This window comes from Tachypleus tridentatus, chromosome 1, assembly GCF_004210375.1.
Source record: "Tachypleus tridentatus isolate NWPU-2018 chromosome 1, ASM421037v1, whole genome shotgun sequence".
Classification (NCBI taxonomy): Eukaryota; Metazoa; Arthropoda; class Merostomata; order Xiphosura; family Limulidae; genus Tachypleus; species Tachypleus tridentatus.
The window spans coordinates 136,510,279-136,532,304 of record NC_134825.1 but is presented as its reverse complement, the minus strand read 5'-3'; the positions used below and the strand labels follow the sequence as shown (position 1 = coordinate 136,532,304).

Here is a 22,026-nt window from a genome sequence, read left to right as displayed (position 1 = left end):
TCAGTCTGTTGGGCATTTGGAGGTTTGTGCTTTATTGTGGATCGTGTCCATTTTCTACAATCTGTTCCATGATGGTCCTCAGTCTGGATTATTTCTTGGCAATTTTAGTCTGCATTTCTTAATTGGTTGTATTAAGAATGTCAGTAGAAGTTGAGGTGTCACACATAGTGGATTGAAGTGATGTGATTTGTGTCTGATTTGTTGTTCTCTTCCAAAGTGGTTGTGCCGGTTGTTGGTAGTTTTGTTTCAGAAAAAATGTAGTGGCAGGAACAGGATACAGTTGATTGTAAGATGTACCAGAGATTGTTAATGGGCTGTTGCCAGGGTTGATTGAGCATCTTCTTGGTCTTTTGGCTGTAAAGTGAAAAAGTAATAACAGAAATCATTAGTTAGAAGGTGTTGTGTAGCGATTTCAGAATCAGTGACTATTTTTATGTATTCAATTGATAGGCCTGTAGCTCTTGACTTAATTCAGTGCACGGCATGGATCGAGTAATTTGGTATAGTCAAGAGGCTTGTCAGGATTTATTCTGGTAAGATGAACAAGTCACGATTCCTAATAAAGATAGAAACGAATTGCAAGTTATTTTTAGGCAGTTTAGACGTTACAGGAAGGTTAGAGGTCTATGGAAAATAAACTTATCTTGCGTCTTTAGGAGTACATGGTCGAATAAAAATGTTTCCCTTTCATCCTCCCTTTCATAACAGTCTTGTCTTGGACGAGTCAATGGTGGCATTGTATTTGTATGTGTTTCATTAGGAAAATATTAATTCTCTTTAGAAAGAAGTATTTATGTATCTCATTGATAATAATAGGTGATACTGTTGGCAAAAATTGAGTAGGTTGTTTTCTTGCCGAAAGGCTAGTCATTTGGTCTCAGAGCTTTGGGGAATATGTTTTCATGGCTTAAAGTATCACCAATATGTCTTTCTTTTCTTTTTGTATGTAAAATTAGAACACGCATATAAATAATTATAGTGACAATCAGTTATAAAGCTTTCTCATATAGCATCTTGGATATATTGAAATTACCAACGCAGTTTGTTAAGAGAGGCTCGTTCAAAGATCAGTTACGAGTTGACTAATTTACACGGTTTGTAAAGTAAGTACTGTGTTGCAATGTAGAAGTAGAGCAGAGTTTGATGAAAACGTATTAGTTCAATGAAATAAAGTGTGACAGTCTGAAGTGTTTGATATTTAAGGCCACAGACTGCTTGATTGAGAAAATATACAAAATTAAGAAAACCACAGGATTAGGTTGACTGAGTATATTTCAAAATAACTAGTTGGCTAGTTAAAACACAACGTGATTATTTTTTATAACAATTTAATGTTTGCCAAAAACATACATATACTACTATAATAGTTTTATAACAATTAATATTCACTTTTACAAATTACTAAGTGTATTCAATTAGAGCATAATTATAATACATAACGTACTTATTAATGAACCCTACAAATGTATACCATACTATAATTACATTTACAATAGTTTTCTTATCATTTTTGACTTTTAACAATAAACTGGTGTTGGTATTATTGCTACGGTGTTATTTCTGCAGGTGTAAAGAAAAAGTTAGGTACTGAGTGTTTGAGGACATCCTTGAGGCCTTAGGCTAAGTTAAAGTCGCAGACAGATATCAAGATAATCGCAATTTTCCCTTGTATAGACCTACAAAATCTTACATTCAGTATAAACACGTGAAAACTTTCTTAACTTCAATATATACGTCTATTCTTGATGCGGATCTTATGACGGTATTCGAGTTCCTAGTGTTGGCTAGAAATGTATCAAAGTACCAGTTAAAATTGTATAACAGTTACTAATTGTATTAAAACTTTAGATAAGATATTCTTATATAGTTTTATATTTAGTTGTAGGGCGATTATTGTTTATATTTTAACAACTATCTGATTCACGTAATATGTATTATTTGTAAAACATTGAAAGTTATTCATTCCATACTTTCAATGTCAGATAAAAACATCCAAATCGTTAGACAGACGATATCAATATTTCATTATGTGCTTGAATTATTACACCTTCAAGAGGCTAAGACAATGTATCTAACTTTGCATGTTATATCCAAACTTAGTATAATGGAAGTAAGAACGTATTTGAATTATAATCATACTGGATTAATAAAACGTGAAATAAAAGATATATATTACCTTTTATCAAAAGAAACTTGAAAAATAGTAAGGTAAAATTTCTAGCTCGTTTTTCCATTTTATATAAATGATCCAAATACTTACTCTTTTTGTTGAATTTCTTGTCCATATATCTCTGATAGATTTGTTTTACTTCATCATATAAGCAAACATTTAGATGTTATCTTAGTTTTCAAATGTTTTATATAATTTATAAAATAAAGAAAACTTTATTACTTGTGTAAAGTGCATATTAATTAGTTTATTATTATAAAAATATTATAGTAACCGACATTTTAGTTACAAAATGTAAATTGTTATCAAAACTTTAATCACTTGGTCCTTGGACTAACTACGTAGTTTTGAAAAAAAAAAAATTCTAAACATATGATTTTCACTGTGAGTTGTAATTCCATTCAAAGTTGTTAAGTACTGTTTTTGGCAATTATATATTCATGTCACTGAAAATCCTTAAACACTTGGTTGATAATTAAAAGAGTAAGTTTTAATTAAGATATCATCCTTTTACAACATGCAAATGGAAAAGAAATTTAATTAACTGATGAATTAGCATTAAACATTCTTTTTAGGATGAATTAATCTTAAGCAACCTATTTATGAGGATTTAATTAATTATATTCTTGTTCAAACGTGTATTGTAGGAGTCATGGTTGCCTAGAAACATGTTACCTAGTTTATGAAAGGATGGCTTAATTATTAATTAATTAACTAAAGAATAGGCATTCACTGTCCTCTTTAGGACTAACTAATTAATTAGTGTTGAGTGTCTTTTTAGCGTAATTTAACTATAATGATTAAATGAATTATTCTTAAACATCCTTGTAAAAACGATTTAATTATTTAGTTAATGATAAATTATCTATATTATGAGTCATATATTGTATGAGTCATAGCCACCTATCATGGTGACTTGTATGTTTGTTTGTTTTGAATTTCGCGCAAAGCTACCCGAGGGCTATTTACGCTAGCCGTCCCTAATTTAGCAGTGTAAGACTAGAGGGAAGGCAGCTAGTCATCACCACCCACCGCCAACTCTTGGGCTACTCTTTTACCAACGAATAGTGGGATTGACCGTCACATTACTAACGACCCCACGGCTGGTAGGGCGAGCATGTTTGGCGCGACGCGGGCGCGAACCCGCGACCCTCGGATTACGAGTCCCAGGCCTTACGCGCTAGGCCATGCCAGGCCCCTCAGCAGAGTACTTCTCCCAAATTCTTTGCCACACACTTTATATCACACACATCAGAACTTTATATAGGTGAAATACTTGATTATACTGGTCCATATGGCTTAATAATGCGCGAATCATGACGTCAGGGTATTGGTCAACTGAGCAATGTCGAGCAGAGTAGGGAAATGCTGACTGAATACGTTCATTCATGTTTAAAAATACTGAAAATAAGTTGTTTTAAAATTATAATATTAACTGGTTAAATATAAACATTAAAATATAACATTAACACTAAATGAGGTGTTCATTTTCACTGCTGGGATCGAAAGATCCAAAGTTTGTAGGAAATTCTGCTCTAAGAATAAAAGAGAATACCCAGAGAAAACTTACTTTCGGGATTAAGGTGCCAAATAAAATGCCTTAACTCAGCCCAAAATAAGATGCGGAAAAATAAATTCCGTTTAATTTAATAACGAAGTGCAGCTGAACATGGCAACTGTAGGCTAGAAAAGATTGGAAGGGAGAAGAGTCAATGTGAAGTTGGGCTACTCTTTTACCAACGATTAGTGGGATTGACCGTCACATTACTAACGACCTTACGGCTGAGAGGGCGAGCATATTTGGTGCTACTGTGATTCGAACCCGCGACTCTCGGATTACGAGTCGAACGCCTTAACACACTTAGCCATGCCGGGCCATCATGATGACTCAGAAACACTTCTCTACTTTGTATACTATTATGTAATCATCTATTAGAAGCGCCTTCTGGTACCGTTGTATAATTTCAGCTTTCCACAACTTTACGCTATCTGATGACACTTTGTTGAACTATGACATAATTACCATCAGCATTGCGGCCTAGCAACGTGTCCCTGAAGACGCACCGTTTGGAGATAACAGCCTTTGGGATTATGGCTTCTTCATACCCCCTTGATAGAGGGAACCAATCAGCGTCAAGTAACATCCTTTGGCAACGATTATTCCGCCATTACTACTATTACACGAAGTACGCCTGCGAATTTATGTTTCATAAAAGTTGTTTGTGCTTCAATAACAGATTTTCCATAACTCAGCTACGCAGATTTTGAAAACAGATTTTTTTTTCTGTAGCGTGAATACTTTTATAAATAGGGGAAAAAAAACTTTTACTTAAATCAACTTATTATTTTGTTTACCTCAATAAAAAAATTGCTGTTTTGGTTCTGAAACTCTCACTTCGCGATTGATGTAGAGTATTCTATAGCCAGTGTTTTTCAACATTTTATTCATAACAAAATATTACTAGATTTTGGTGAACATGATTCACTTATGTGAAAGTACATGTGACTTTTGTGAAAAATATGTACGTTATGGAGAAAAATGAAAATCATTTTCTGATTCAGAATACAAGAATAACTGTAGAACATGTCAAGACAATAAAACCATAGTAGGTTTGTATTATTAAGAAGTAATTATTTTCGTTAAGAGAACATTTAAAGTTTACAAGTAATCTTATCAATGTTAACATAAAGAGATGTACGAAACTTATATAATGAAGAGAGTTTAATAGTCTAACTTTGTAAAAAAGTTATAACTTCTTGCACTTTGATTGTTATTATCTTTATCACGTATACATAATAGTTTGATATTGTGATAAATAAAACTACAGCTATTGTCACTACCACGCTAATAGTTACTTTTGTTAATATCATAGGATACAAGATTTATTTGCATATACATTTCACCTGTTAATAAACTTTGTTCACATGATAAGGAAAAACAGTTTTTGGTTTTATATTATTTAATAGTTTGTTTTCGTTCGCATTGCAGGCAGTAAGTGGAATGAAAACACCTTGACTTATCGCATCACTCAGTATCCTAGTCTTATTAAGAACTCTGAACAGGTTGACAAGGAAATTGCAAGAGCTTTCAAGGTCAAGTGAACTATTTTGCTATTAATCCTATTATTATTGTTATATATATATTTTTTGTAAATAGCAAATATGTTTTAAGTTCACTTGGAATATGTGGCGGCTATAGACATGGTATTAAATATAAACCCATAGAGGATGGAGAAAATTTACTGAATTTTATTTAATCATTTGTCAAAGAGCTACAGTAATAATTATTCAGACATTTGACAATAACAATAGTATAAAACTGAATTGAAACAAATGTTTCGCTCAGAGGTATGTGTCAGTTAATGTGATTGTTATTACTATTTTTTCTATCAAAAGACAAATTGTTATTTTATCAAATGTTCACACACTCAAAAGGAGAAAAATAAATTTAATTTATGCAGTTAATGATGTAAATAGTTTGATGATTCACAATTACACTTTATGTTATTTACGTTTAGGTTTTTGTTATAAAATTATGGAAATCAAAAGATAATTAAACTATTAACAGTATTAATCACAACTGTAATATTTCTTCAAATATAGTTTAACTACATTTTAAAATTAAACTTAATGAAGATCCTTGTAATAAATTAAACCGCAAGCAAAACCATTATGGTTTTTACAATACATTATTTTGTATTTCCATAGATGTGGAGTGATGTCACACCTCTAAATTTCATACATACAAAAACTGGGAGCGTTCATATTATTATAATGTTTACATCAAAAGAACATGGCGACGGTGATCCTTTTGATGGTGTTGGGCAAACTCTGGCTCATGCTTTTTTTCCACAACATGGGGGAGACGTACATTTTGATGATGACGAAAAATGGACAATTGACAGTTACAATGGTAAGCATTCAAATTTGTTATAAAGGTTTATATTTATTTCTTAATTTATTGTAATCATCTGTGTTTTTATAATTTGAAATATGTCAAAAATAAGTTACTTTTTTATAAATTTTGATAAACTTTATTGTTTATGCAAAATAAATTTATCATAGTTTTACAGAAATAGAATATTAATAACCGTTTGTTTACCTTTGCGCGAGAATTCTGACATAAAAATATAAAAATTATTTATTTATTTAAGTTGTTACATCTGTTCTCTGATTTTTAAAACTCACTTGTTTTGAAAGATAGGTATATTAAGATTAGTCACAGACAAAGGTCACGTGTAGTATATGTTAAACTAATTGCAAATTTGAATGTGATATTGAAAAAGAAATTTAAATATTACTTTACAGGAACAAATATCTTTCAAGTTGCTGTACATGAACTTGGTCATTCATTAGGACTACGTCATTCAAGTGTTACCACATCACTGATGTCACCTTTTTATCGAGGTTACGACCCAAATTACGAACTAGACGAAGACGATATACTTGCAATTCAAGCACTGTACGGTGAGCTAAGCCTTTCACATATTAGTCTAACTTACACAATGCTATTGTGTAAATGGTTGAATTACACAAATGGTTGAATTAATTTCGTATCGTTCTTGTTTACCATATAATATAATAAAATGACAGTTTACAGCTAGAACTTGAAACGTTTTATAGGTTTCAGATAAGCTGACATGGTTTGTATCCACCTTGATAACTGTATAACTTTATCTAAAACGTCAAAACTTATAAAATTCCCAATAACAGCTAAATATAAACCAATGCGTAAGAGATTTTCTGATAATATTAAAAGTGAATGATATTTAAAGTATGTGTCTTCAATCGTATAAATACGAGAAGAAACAAAAATATATTGTTATCTTACTGAAAGTTGTCTCACCTTAAAATTTTAGTATATTAACAATTCCATTTGTATAGTATTATAAAGTGTTTATAGTCATTCAGAAATATCTTTATAGTGTTTAATTGTTTTGTTAGTGTACACATAAATAGTACTAAACTACTGGAGAAAAAGACTCAAACTTCGTGCATTTGTTAATTATCTTAATGTATTGGGTTGAGGAATAATTCATGAGCGTTTTTTCAAGTTAACAAAATATATTCATAAATGAAACGCTTTCGCAAAATATTTCATGTCATTTGGTAGATAAATTTTTGCTCTAATAGCAAATGGTGTGTTTGATTTTCATATGTCTTTAATTTTTGCTTTCATTTTCAGCTCATTAAATGGAATGTCAAGTGGACAAAATCGAGCATTTTCGACACCATCTGCTTTTCGCATTTAATTTCTTGCAATTTCGTTTAAAACAATGCATACTATATACCTAGGTATTACATGAAATAAAGTATCATAATAAATGTTTTGGGTGTAATGTGTTCATGCATTGAAGTATTGTATAGTCTTGCATGTAATGCTTGAATGAAATTATTTAAAAACGCTCACGAATTATTCCTCAACCTAATACTTCATGAAGTCTTTTTATTGTTATTTATCTAAAGATTTGATTTGCCGAAACTGTTATTTACGTTCATTATTAGGGCTAAATATGTTGTTCAGATAAGTGCTTTTGTTCAAGTAATGCAATGTTTAGGACTTGCAGTGCTTTCAAATATTATATCATCTCACACATTATTAACAGGTGCGAATCCAAATGATGCTTCGCTTCACATTAGTGAAGTTCCGCAGTCTGACAGTAGCAGTGCTCCACAACCTGCTACTAGTGATGTTCCGCAGCCTGACATTGGCGATGACCCAGACCTCTGTCAAGACTCTTCCATAGATGCCATAACAAGGACAGAGGATGGAAACACATATTTTTTTAAAGGTTTGCATATATTTTCAAGTAGCAAATCCTAATTAAATGAAATCTGAGGTCAAAGAAATATTTGCATTTTTTTAAATGCCAGAAGCACTTTAATTTTACAGATGAGTCCGGTATGGCCAGGTATTTAGGGCGCTTGATTCATTATCTGATGGTCGTGAGTTCGAATCCCGGAGGACTTCACACCAAATATGCTCGCCCTTTCAGTCGTGGGGGTGTTATTATATGACGGTCAATTCCAATATTCACTGATAAAAGAGTACCCCACGAGTTGGCAGTGGGTGGTGACGACTAGCAGTCTTTCCTCTTGTTTTACACTGCTAAATTAGGGACGGCTAGCGTAGATAACCCTCGAGTAGCTTTGCGCGAAACCCAAAAACAAACAAACAATTTTATAATAATGCATTAAAATCAGTTCTAGGGCTAACCGTATGGTAGCTAAAAATATTGACAACTTGAAAAAAACTATGAGCTAAGTGGTGACGACTTATAGATTTGTGAAATTAAAAAAAAGATAATTTCTCTGCTGATAAAAAATATAGTGAGATAGGATCATGTTAAACTTATGGCTGGTAATGAAAGTTATGATAACACTGAAGAAAATCTGAAACTGTATTTGTCAAAAACCGAAAAAGTATAGTGGTTTATAACATCAAAACAGCAAACAACTATGATTAAAAGAATATCATTCACAAATTTTGCAAATAAATACAACATTCAATTAGAAACACAAAATATACTGACATAGTGTTATCTACATGCAACTTGTTCATAAAAATAAACATTATGAAGAGAACAATAGAATGGAAAAACAACAAAGAAGAAACTGAATCAAAATCAAAATAGAAACATTTGGATTCTATCACACTGACATGTTTCTTCGATGTGTTAGTGCTAGTTGATGTTTATAAATAAACCAACAAAGTAACTGAACAGACGTAGATTCAGGACAATGTAAATAGATAAATATTTGTATAAGAATGAGACGTAACACATTTCTTTAATTATACCTTTGATCTGATGAAGCTGAATAATGAACAAAAAGCCAAAAAAGATCATCTTTAATGACTAAGTGTAGGCTCTTTAACAAGGTATTTATCACCAGAAAATCTAACAAATAATGAACAACTAGTTCTATTCAATGGCAGATACATTGGAATAAAGGTGAAAGTATGATATTAGAATTTGTGCTTTTCGTGAAGTGACATATCTCACGTTTGTAATGGAAAACTGTAAACAGGAAGAAAAGAAGGTCAACCAAGAGGACAAAATGAAGGCGAGATAATTGACTTGATCCAAAGTTTAGGAAACAGTAGACGTTATGCAACTTGGGATAATTTTATTTACTTTTGAAATTGCTCAAGTATTGAACATACAATAAACAATGTTTGGTATAATAGCACAAAAGAGCTATCTGTTGTGTCCACTGCAGGAAACAAATCCAGAATATTAGCCTTGTAAATCCGTTAACGTATTGCTCTTCTACCAGGGGACGCAAAAACAGAATAGAATTGTCACGTGAAATGGTATGTGTAAAAAAAATAAAAAAATGCGGTAAATTCTAACTAAATAATTTATCTTCAGTGAACCTTTTGTTTTAATTTCATATATTCCGAAGAAGTAACCGTTGGTCGCACTAATGTATCTCAAGATGGCTGTTATGGGTATTAACAGCCACTAATAAAGCAGAAAACAACGTTTCGACTTTCCTAGATCATCTTCAGGTTAACGTTAACCTGATTTATTAGTTAGTGTTATTACCCATACCAACTGTCCTGAGATATATTTTTACTTCAAGTGGGTTTCTTGTCATCATTCATTGGTTGTACTGTTAGGTAATATGCATAACTTATTAATATTTAACGACAATTTTGGTCTGTTAAGATAAAGAAGTTTCATTTTAGTGCTCTGACTTGACAGTCACTGCGCAGGTCCCTGTAAATAATTAAATGAATGATAACCCAGAAACTGAGCACAATTCAGCAGCAAAAACGCCAACGACGATCCGAGATTATTCTAGTGGCAAAGGTGCAGAGCAACTTATGAGGGTTTGGTTTGTTTAAATTTCGTGCAAAGCTACACGAGTACTATCTGTGCTAGCCGTCCCTAATTTAGCATTGTAAGAGTAAAGAGAAGGCAGCTCGTCATCACCACTCACCGCCAACTCTTGGGCTACTCTTTTACCAACGAATAGTGGGATTGACCATCACATTATAATACCCCCACGGCTGAAAGGGCGAACATGTTTGGTGTGACGGGGATTCGAACCCATGTTCCTCGGATTACGAGTCGAGTGCCTTAACCACCTGGCCATGCCGGGCCAACCAACTTATAAGGGAATCATTGAAACAAAAGGAAAATGAACAGACACACAGTGTTGCAAATGCTAGTAAACAAACAACAGCTCATTAAAACAAAAATATGTAAAGTTGGCAATGGTTTTGTTTGTTTGTAGTTAAGCACAAAATTACTAAATGAACTATCTCTTTTATGCCTGCCGCTGGTATCGAAACGCTATTTCTAACATTGTGAGAACGCAAGACATTGCTATGCCACTGGGGTGGACGTACGTTTTAATGAAAGATAATTACAAGACATGGTAGATGGCAATTGTAATGGTTGAACACGATTTGTTGTTTGGTGATACGTTTGTTTCAATTATCATGTTTACTATTCTTGTTTCTAGTGATATTTCATAACTTTAAAATAAAATGACAAACGGTATCATATAATAAAACGAAATTTAAGTATACAAAACTAAAAGTAATTAGAAAGTTTAAGTAGTATAATTTCTCATAAACTCAGAGATAAAAAATTCGGCAATTTAAGGAAACTATGCTGTGAATAATTTTAATAATACTTCAAATCACAAATCCATTTAGCTATCTCCTTTGTTAACCGTTTTTTATTAGTTCATTTCTATGTTCTAATGTGGCATTTTCTTTTATTTTTAAGTTATTCCAACGGGTTATTTAAAGTCTGAAGAGTATATTAATGAAACGTTACACACAAACTAATTTAATGTATCATATCAGAGGCAATAAATATGTTGAATAATGTTTTAATATTTAGAATATTACTTGAACACTGACTGAATAACCTTGTTTTACTATGCTTGCTTTTCTGAAGGAATTATAATTCATATGCATACCTTAACCTACGGGTGCTGTTCAAATATACGATATGCGTTTACATAAATGTATATATTCTTATGAAACATCAAAAAATTTATTGCAGAATGTCATGACCATGAAGTTGATCATGGAGACAGATAGTGACAAACAATATCACCAGATTAAAACAGCAACAAATCACGTTACCATACAGAAACAAATAACATCACCAAACTAAAACACAAACAAATCACGTTACCATAAAGAAACAAATAACATTACTGGACTTAAAACAGAAACAAATTACGTTATCATACAGAAACAAATAACATCACTAGACTAAAACAGAAACAAATCACGTTACCATACAGAAACAAATAACATCACCAAACTAAAACACAAACAAATCACGTTACCATATAGAAACAAATAACATTACTGGACTTAAAACAGAAACAAATTACGTTATCATACAGAAACAAATTACGTTATCATACAGAAACAAATAACATCACTAGACTAAAACAGAAACAAATCACGTTACCATACAGAAAAAAATAACATTACCAGGCTAAAACAGAAACAAATAACGCTACCATAGAGAAACGAATAACATCACCAGAATGGAACAGAAACAAGTCACGTTACCATACAGAAACATAAGCACACAATGTCATTACAAAGAAAAGGAGACAAATAGTATCGTTAAACAAAATAAGAGATAAACAGTTATTACAAAGGGACAAACAGTTTCCCTACAATAATACAAAGTTAAGCTATATCTCTATAAACACAGAAATAAACTAAGACTATTGGTAGGCAGATGTTACAGAAGACAAATATTTACCTTTACATGATGTAAGATCTGAAGTTGTGTTTTTATCGACACAGGTGACTTTTACTGGAACATCAACTTCACTGGGGTGGTAGATGGTTATCCACGCCGAATTTCCGATGACTGGGGTGGATTGCCTGGACATTTGGATGCTGCATTTACAGGGTCTGACGGAAACACTTTTTTTTTCAAGGTAGATAAGATGTCTTCATAGTTGATGGGAGGGGGTACCTGATTATACGACTGAAGCAAACCATTTAACGAGTGTTCTTTGGGATGAATTAAGTAGCTGGATTTATTATATTAAAGCAGGTAATTTTTTTGACAAGTTGAAGAGAAGTGTGTGTCGAATCGGATCTTGACAGAAATTTCAGTTTGTGAACTTTTCTAGGAAGGAGAAGTCAGTCAAGGGTGTTCATAAACTTTTAGCCTATCTTCATCCAGATAGTGAAGGGCTAATTAATGTTGCGCGAAAGTATGAGGAAATAATGATAAGTTGTTGGTTGTTGATAGTGGTCTTCCGAGGCAATAGAATTGCGAAAGAGATAAGCAGGTGAAGATCACTGGATGGACAAAGACATATGAAAGAAAAAGTTTTGGTGGGAAAAAAACCGATAATAATAATTTTATATTCAAATCTTGGTCATGAGGGCTAATAAGATATCTTGTTTGCTGCAAATAAAACATGATATGCATATACACATCTAATTTTTCTTGTCTTCTAAAATTTGTTTGTGTCGATGATTCTAGTTTTATCCCAGTTTATTTTGTATCCAGATGACATGGCGTTTTCTGCAGTGATTGAAGTTTTTTTTGCATGAGTCTTCTGCTGTTTTTTTGTTCTTTTATTCTTGTCTCAACTTGTCTTCCTTGTTCTCCAATGTATATTTTGTTGCAGAAACTTAAAATTTCGTAGTTTACGTTTTCGCTGGAATAAACCTTATTATCTTGTAATATTTATACCAGAAATCTATGTTGAACTTTTTGGTTATGCGTTAAAGTTTTTCACTGAAAACTTGCATGTACGGACGATAAGTAGCAATAGTGCTTTTCTTTCGCTTATGGTCTTTTTAAAGAAATTCTTGATAAAGGTAGATACACGATTGTCCTGTTTAAAACACAATGATGTTATGGCATTCTGTTTTGACTTGTCTTATCACAAATATTTTCTGCTCTCACGTTCAGGTATTGGATTATACCCCGTTTTAACAAGGTTGGGTGAAAAGACCAGAAATATAGATATCTGTCAATGTGGGTGACATGTTGAACTTTTTGGTTTTTATATATCCTTTGTCTGCTGGTGAAGACGTCAAGGAATGGCAGACTGTTTTGTTCCTCTTTTTCCATTCCAATGTATTCATCAAGAGATGTGTTCATGTGATTGGCTGGGAGGGTTTGAGATAAGCAATACAGATAATAAATCACTTGGCAAGGTTATTTCTGTAATGGTGAACAACAGACATATAAGGAAAAATATTTTTAATTATTCATAAACCAAATTACTGAATTTTAAGGTATATTATTTATTAAAGAAATTTACAAAATTAATACGCAAATAGATTACATTCCTCTATCCTTGTTTTGTATGTAAACACTATGCTACACAAAGGGCTATCTGTGCTCTACCCACCACCGGTATCGAAACCCGTTTTTTAGCAGTATAAGCCCGCATACATACGGCTGTGCCACTTGGAGCGTTTTGATTTTAATGGCGAAACACTTGACACATTAATTAATTGTGTTTTACCTACATTGTTTGATATAGTCATTGATTTATATTTTTATAAGCAAGTTCTTATTACTGCATCAGAAGATGCTCCGCAAAATTGCGCAAAATTTCGAAACTACTGTCTAACATTTCGGTAGGTTTTCGCACACCCGCGAATTTTGACTGTCAAAAGGTTCTACAACACATAACAAAGCACACATGCGTTCTTCTGAGCACTTGTATATTACAGCAGATAATTAAGGGTAAATGGCGGCCTCCATAATCCGCCACTATATTAGGAATATTATTAATGTTTAGTTACGGAATTTGTTAACCTATTTCATACATTTCGTATTCATATTTTAGCATGCTTTTAATGTTTGAACAGCTGTTGTGTCAACCCAAAATTTTTCTTTTAAATGCTGTGAGTCTCCTAAATATCTTACAACTCAGAGATACCATAGCAACAGTACATTTAGCCTATAGAAAATTACACACACTTAACCAATAGATTTATCATGTTTGTGAGTATTCCACTTTATACTTGTGAGTGTTTGCTATTAATATGGATTTATTTCACGAAGTTCTTATAAAACGTAAGATATACATTTCAAATAACACATACTGAGATCGCCATCGCTAGTTGTGACATTGTCACGTAGAATATAATATTATTATTGCATAATTAAAACATAATAATTTGTTTATCCATAAAGGGTCAATAGACAAATACAATACATTCAAACCAAAAATTTGTAATTGTAAGTGTTACAAGAGCATTTTTATTATAGGAAAATTGTTTTTTTTTTTTACATATTTTCTGTTTGTTTCAGAGCAAAGTTATATTGGGCTATCTACTATAGGGAATCGAACCGCGAATTTTTGCGTTTCAAGTTTGTGGACTTATCCCTGTTTCATCGTTGGATATACAGTTTGAATACATATATAAGTACATACATACGAACACCGTACGAACTTTTAGAAGAGTTGTATACGCGGCTTTACGAATCAAAATAATAATTCTGCAATATTGAAACATCTACCAGCGAGTTTCGTGTTAAGGTAATTTAATAAAGAAACATAAGTACTTGTACCCGATCGAATAAACAAGAATGTTTAAACAAAGTAATGTGGGCACCTATACCAGAAAGATTTATCACAACAAGGGACCTACCTACCTTCTGGTATATTAAAACTGATTTTATTATCTAAGATACAAGTTTGAGTTTGTTTATTAACTTTTGAAACTTTGTAGGACCACAAATGCTGGCGTTTTTGGAATAAGAGAATGGCTTCTGGCTATCCAAAAGAAATCAGCTTAGAGTTTCAAGGGATACCGAACAATGTTGATGCAGCATTCACCTGGAACGGTAACGGAAAGACCTACTTTTTCCAAGGTGCTGATTGTTTATATGTTTGCCAGGCTTATTATTCATTGAATAATGTTACATATAGTGTTGCTCTGACAGTAAGGAGTTTTTTGTCTTTGTAGTAAGTTTACTAGGGAAAAGAACTACCTCACAAAGAAATTAATTATCGAAGATTAATGTTCAAAATTTACTGAATAAAAACAGTGATTTGGAAAGATAAATCTGAGAAGTTAAAAACGTTTTCTCTGTATGCCGCTTAAAACAAGTTACTTTAGAACGTCACTCGTTTTAAACATTAGTTATTAAAATGTTTAATAAGCAGTTAATCTACTTTCGGATTTTATTTTATATAGTACCGATTGCGACATTTTTCAACAAAACAACCAAAAAAGTAAAAAAAGAAAGAAAAGAAATTGATAAACTACTCAGAGTGCTGTACAAAAGTGTTAGGAAAAGAGAATGTTTTGTTCTTATTTTCATTTTACGGGACTAGAATGTAAATATCAACATTATAGTGATGCTTCACTGATCCCTTTGACAACTGAATGATTCAAAATTAGAATACTTATCGTTCTTTAGAATTCCCATATATTTGTACCAAGGCATGTCATAAGGATTCTGCGTGAATGAACATGCTGTTCATATGTGGAGTCTGAAATAATTGGCCCAACAATATGAGGGTATCGAGTTGGAATCCCTGTTTCATCAAACACGCTCGCCCTTTCAGCCATTGGGACGTTATAATGTGATGGTCAATCCCACTATTCTTGGGTGAAAAGAGTAGCCCAAGAGGCTGTGGGTGGTAATGACTAGCTGCCTTCCCTCTAGTCTTATACTGCTAAATTAGAGATGGCTAGCGCAGAGAGTATTCGTGTAGTTTTGCGCGAAATCCAAAAATATATAAACAAATCATCATTGGTAAAATACATATTATTGGTAAAAGATTCTACTACCATAACAACAACCCCAGTGGCTCAGCAGTATGTCTGCAGACTTACAACGCTAAAAACTGGGTTTCGATACCCGTGGTTGGCAAAGCACAAATAGCCCATTGTGTAGCTTTGTGCTTAATTCAAAACAACAAACAATAACCGTGAAGACAATGTCATTTTTAATCCTTCTAAAATGTAATATATGTTTGTCAATATTGAAATATTTAAACAATGATCCATATTGTTAATTTTATTTGTTGAGATCAATAATATAAAATATAATTATAGTTACTTTATTTTGTACGTGGTTATTTTAGAATTCATGATTGTAACTTTTTTATTTACTTTTGATACGTCAGGTGACTCTTATTGGAGGTACGATAACCATAAAGATCCACCAGTTAACAATTACTATCCTCGACCTATTAATAACTGGAAAGGAATTCCTAACAACATTAATGCCGTTTTAGAGTGGGAAAATGGTCAGACTTACTTTTTCAAAGGAAAGCGTTATTACAGGTTTAACGACCAAACTTTTGCTGTAAGTAATTCTTTCGCTAAGCGTGTAAGAAACACTTGTGATAATTATCACTAATACATATAATTCGTTCATTTAGAAAGTCAAGATGTTTTTATCAAGTGTATCACACAGAAGAGAACCAACACTAGTGTAATGGGAGATTTTATGTATTAAACTGTTTCAATCGAGACTGAACATTAACCAGTATGTTTCGCTTTTATTAAGCCTGAAAATGTGAATCGTTCTTTCAATTTTTTATTAATCGGATGTATTTCCTAAATAATAATTAGGAATTCTTGGAAATTACAAAAAGGTATTAGGAAGGGTAAAAGGAGAAGCACAGCTTATTTTGAATAATCAAATCTTTCTGGTGAAGTGTTAAATATATCTGACTATTTTGTTCTCATTATTGATTTTATACGTAGTTTATTGTTTTACAAATGTAATAATTTTTTAAATTAGCAAAATATTTATTTAAGATTTATAATAACAGAACTAGTTAATTATCGCTTGTTTTCCAAATCTAACATATATAAATGTTAAATATAAAAACCAAACTAAAAGTAATTCGGCTATTAAACGTGTAAATAAATCGAGTGAAATACCGTCACTAATATCATTAACAACATAATCAGTGTACTTCCAGTACACTAATATAACTGCTTGTACACTTTATATATATGTGTGTGTATACATATAAATTTATTTTAGTTATATCAGTAACTTTTCTAAAATAACTGTTTCAATCTAACAGGTAGACAGTGGGAAACCACCATTCCCACGATCCACATCCAAGTGGTGGTTTGGATGTCGACCCAAACGGAGCCACCAGCAAGAAGAGTATGGAAAACTTCTGTATAAAGCTTCTATTAGTATTCAAAATGGCGAACAGATTCCAGTTGAGGTTACCAGGAACAAGTTGAAACACGATTAACTCTTAGGGAAACATTAGATACGTGTAATACTCTAACAGTTCTTTTATTCTATCCTTACTTTTAAGACTATTCATGTTTATAATTTACAATTACAATGTTTGTGTTTCTTGAATGTTTAGAATGCAGATCAGAAAATGTAGTTGTGTTATTAATGAACTACGAACAGCAAAAGTTGTCCTAAAACTGTTTTTTCTAATATTGGAAATTAATTTTTAAAGATTGTTCTATTTTTAAACTGGGTGAAATCTTACATTTTCATATCTAATGTCAAATAAAGACAAATTTCTGTCTTAATACAACACTTTTTTCCTTTTTTTGTTGATGACTATTGTTTATAATTTTATAATGCAAGATAAGAAATGTTGAATTTATAGTTTTGGCATCAGTTATTAATTTTGGTGAAAAACACAATATACGTAATTATATGCACTCGTTAATGAATGTATACTTTTTATAATCACACTAAAATGGCAGCACAATTATGGAGGCAAAGTTTTCAAAAAGATAATAATTAGAAGTGTTTTTGTGTAGGATTTTGAAAGACGTTTATGATAACAGTTGATTACAGGAGTTTTTTGGCTGTTGTAAAGCAGAGTCATATTAATTTATATAAATATTATTTAAGGCAAATCGAACCTCGGATATTAATGTAGCAGGTCTGTAAACTTACCGCTCTCCTACCGGGGGCGTTTGTTGTATGCAGTAGTAAATAGTAGGGACAGGATAAGCACTTGGTAAACTAACTTACAACGTATTTATTTGGCTGAATTTATTATTACTGTTCTTTCTGTTAACTGTTTTTGTTATTTACACGTGCTTGTATTAAATACTTATATAATTTTAAACCGTAACTTTTTGTTTTGAATTAAGCACAAAGCTACACAAAGAGCTATATATGCTCTGCCCACCACGGGTATCGAAACCCGGTTTTTAGTGTGGTAAGTCCACAGACATACCTCTGTGTCACTGGGAAGTACAGTGTAAAATATAACATAAACGTACATAAATATATAATATTGTATTAACAAAATATTTTTAAAACATGAAGTGCAATTAATAATTTATAAAATCGTCAAAATTGGTATAATAATAAGTGAAGAACACGTTTCTAAATGTCTATTTAGTAGCTTATCGTTTTGTTCTGTATCTCCAACAAACAATACACTTTATTTTGGCCATACGCTCTAAAAGTTTTGTAAGTTTATGAACCATATTTATTCACGACGTTAACTTTATGGCAGTTAGCATCCTGCTAGAAACATTTTATACATTTTTAACATATGAATAATCTCAAGTTGTTTTTAAATAACAAAGTTAAATTAATAAAATTATCACAAGCATTTGCAAATGATGGTACGATGAATAAAAGTATATTAATTTATTTTTGCCTTTTGTCTTTTATCATGTATAAAATTTCAAAGACAGTTAAATACATCATTTTCTATTATATTTAAGTTTCACAGCGAAATAAGACAGTCAGTATAAACGTGTTCAATAATTTTCATTCCTACTTTCTATGCAAAATATTAAAAAATAACAAATGTCAGCTTGTTGACCTTCACCTTATTGATGCCAAAATAAAAATAAACTATGGAATAAATACATCCCATATGGTAGGTCTTCTTCTCTGATACATACATGATATATAAACTATAATATAAAAACACCTCTTTAGGTGTATGAAGAACTTATAGAAGTAAGCCAATACACCACATAAAATACAGTCCCTGAAATACAAATTATAGTCAATAAGCAGGAAACCACATAGTACATAATAGTGTAAACTTCCTCATTCTGTAATACACAAATCATTTAGCAAGAAATTGGTTGTAAGACCAAAAAAAGTTTTTTATGGTTCATATTTCACCTTACCTTATCTTAAACTTTCATCAAAACATCACATGGTGCTATCATATATAACTAATACTCTGATGACCCAATTTTTTTTGTAATACTACTGTATAATATTCTTTAGATATCCTGTTTTTGCATGTCTTACTCATTTTCTCCGAGGAGAATAAGTGAACCTGAAAATACCACAAAGGAAAACAAATAAGTGTTACAAACACAAGTAAATGTAATAAATAAGAATAGGTGCAGGAAATACAAAATGCATTGAATAGAAATACTGTTTTGTTTCTTTCATTCTGGAGATGGTGTCATTTCTTCCAAAATAAAAACGCGTTTACAAATTGTTCATTTTGGATGTACTCGCTCTTTTTCTTCCCAAAATTTATCAAATAGCAATCTAATAATGATTAGTTTATTTAGCAGACACTTCTCAAGCTTTAAAATGCTTGAATAGAAAATGTTAATGATTGGTTTATTGTAGAAGCACTCCTATTATAATTAGTTCTGAAAATTGTTTCTTTTGAATTTCGCGCAAAGCTACTCGAGGGCTGTTTGCCCTAGCCATCTCTAATTTAGCAGTGTAAGACCAGAGGGAAGACAGCTAGTCATCACCACCCACCGCCAACTCTTGAGCTACTCTTTTACCAACAAATAGTGGGATTGACCGTCACATTATAACGCCCCCACGACTGAAAGGGTGAGCATGTTTGGTGTGAGGGGGTTTCGAACACGCGACCCTCAGTTTACGAGTCGAGTGCCTTAACCATTTGCGGTGGTGGTGAAAATACTGTAGAAGTCACAACCACATCGCATGATTGTGTGGACTGACTTTGATAAATAGCTATAGAGGGGAAAGTAAATTGGGCTTAGAGATAATGATCTAAGATAGTTTTTAAATAAAAACAATAGAGTGACGAGCGTCAACAGAGGAGAGAGGAAGAAAGAATAAGAGCACAAATTGAGAAAGAAGAAAGGAAAGAGAAAATAAACTGGAGATAGAGAGAATAAGAACACACATTAGAAAGAAGAAGAGAGGGGAAGGACTGAAAATAGAGAGAATAAGTCCACAAATTGAGATTGCAAAGCTGACCCAAGACACAGGTTCAGAGCCAATTGACCCAAGATGTCTACATTTGATGAACAGAAATATGGCATGGATACTTTTCTAGAGAGGCGTAATAAAGTTTTCTAAAGTCAGAACTGGGACAAAGGCGACTAGGCAAACTGTGTCAGCCCTCTTCTCACAGGAGAAGGCCTGCAAGTGTGTGTGGACGTGACATTAGAAAGTGCTGTTAACTAAGGGAAGTTAAATGTGACCTTGCACTTAAGAAATTGAATTTCAGCTTTTGACACACGCACAGTGATACTTCATAAGGTAGATTGACATGGCCAAGTGTGAGTGTGGTTTTGAAGGACTGGCAGATCTACTACTATGTGAACAATTCATGATCACATCCCCCCACTGACATGTCACTCTTCCTAAAAAAGAGCGCTTAAAGACATGGACGAGGTGATCAATCTAGCAGGACAATATATTGAAACTCATAGAATAAATATAACTGGCGCATCTGAGAATAACTAACTAGTCAAAGTTAAAACCAGGGATTGCTGGTCTGAGCAACAGCAAAAAATTCAACATAAAGCTGCGAGACCTATCTACAAAGATTATGCTGGTAAGAAACAAGAAAAGAGCAACTATTATCATGAATACTGCCGTCAGAAGAAATAAACACTTGTCAGATACACCACCAGAAGAAAGTGCTATCACCATGATTAAACGTGCATGATTGATGGTCAGCTAAGTTAGAAAATGGGTCACAATCCCAGTGGTGATTGGAGCATGTGGCAAACATCGAGATGTGCCAACAAACTGCAACATGACAGTTGGGGAAGTTGGGGACAAAAATAAAACCTGCCATTTTTACATATACATTTTTCTCTACAAGTGGATGTTCTCGTCATTACTGAGTAAGTATGTTAATTTTAATTGTGTTATTACAAATGTCTGTTTTATAAAACAAATTAATTCCACTGACGAATAGTTTTTTCTGAAGCACATTGTGTCTGAACATGTCACATTTAGATATATTAGAAGAAACGCTGCTCCTCATGCTGCTGTTTTTGCTAGTAATCACGAATTGTAGTATTCATACCTCATTGAAATTTTTTAAAAAAGAAACATTTTTTTCTGGGAAAAGTGTTCGGACCGTGCTCTTTAGTTATAGGCAATTCATTTCATCAAAATAATTCAATGTAGAGAACTCAAAGTTTTCATAAATTTTACTGATAAAAACTGATGTTTTTATATCGCAAAAATAACACCGTTTGTTTTTCAAACAAACGTTATTTTCATAACTCCAGTTCTTAGTACCACGTTTGAAACTATATCAAAAAGATATAACCAACCTTCATTACAGTTCTAGTGAAAGTCGTGCATTCGCTTTGCGGAAAGTAATTTTATTTAAAATTGTGTTATATTATTAAGAAATTGTTGTTGCCATACAATAAGTTTTTTTTTCTAATTGTGTGGATGTTGAAACCCTAAATGTGAAATTTTTTATGGGTTATGTTTGTGGTGCCAGTCAGTAGAAAACACAAAAGTTTTGATTACATTGATCGATACTGACATAAAAGCTACGTCCATTATGGTAAAAATATGAGTAAAATCTGCAGGTACGTTGTTTAACAGTATTTACGTTTACTGAAGTATTAGCAAAGAGATGACACGAATTATTTTATTTTAGCTTAGAACAAATGAATTACTAGTGCAACAATTCTCTTAGCTTACCTTAACTGTGAAACC

At 32.3% G+C, this 22,026-nt stretch overlaps 1 protein-coding gene across 1 annotated transcript in view; it reads left to right on the top strand.

Annotated features, from left to right (window-relative positions):
- The window catches only part of LOC143225094 (stromelysin-3-like), a 29,435-nt gene extending 10,712 nt beyond the window's left edge, over positions 1-18,723 (top strand). Inside the window, exons 4-11 of the mRNA XM_076453880.1 lie at positions 5,160-5,263; positions 5,879-6,083; positions 6,479-6,637; positions 7,777-7,962; positions 11,964-12,100; positions 14,871-15,012; positions 16,277-16,458; positions 17,192-18,723. Of these exons, the coding sequence (XP_076309995.1) occupies positions 5,160-5,263; positions 5,879-6,083; positions 6,479-6,637; positions 7,777-7,962; positions 11,964-12,100; positions 14,871-15,012; positions 16,277-16,458; positions 17,192-17,371 (1,295 nt within the window). The 3' untranslated portion in view covers positions 17,372-18,723. The remainder of the gene's footprint in view (positions 1-5,159; positions 5,264-5,878; positions 6,084-6,478; positions 6,638-7,776; positions 7,963-11,963; positions 12,101-14,870; positions 15,013-16,276; positions 16,459-17,191) is intronic.
- The last annotated feature ends 3,303 nt before the right edge of the window (positions 18,724-22,026 follow it).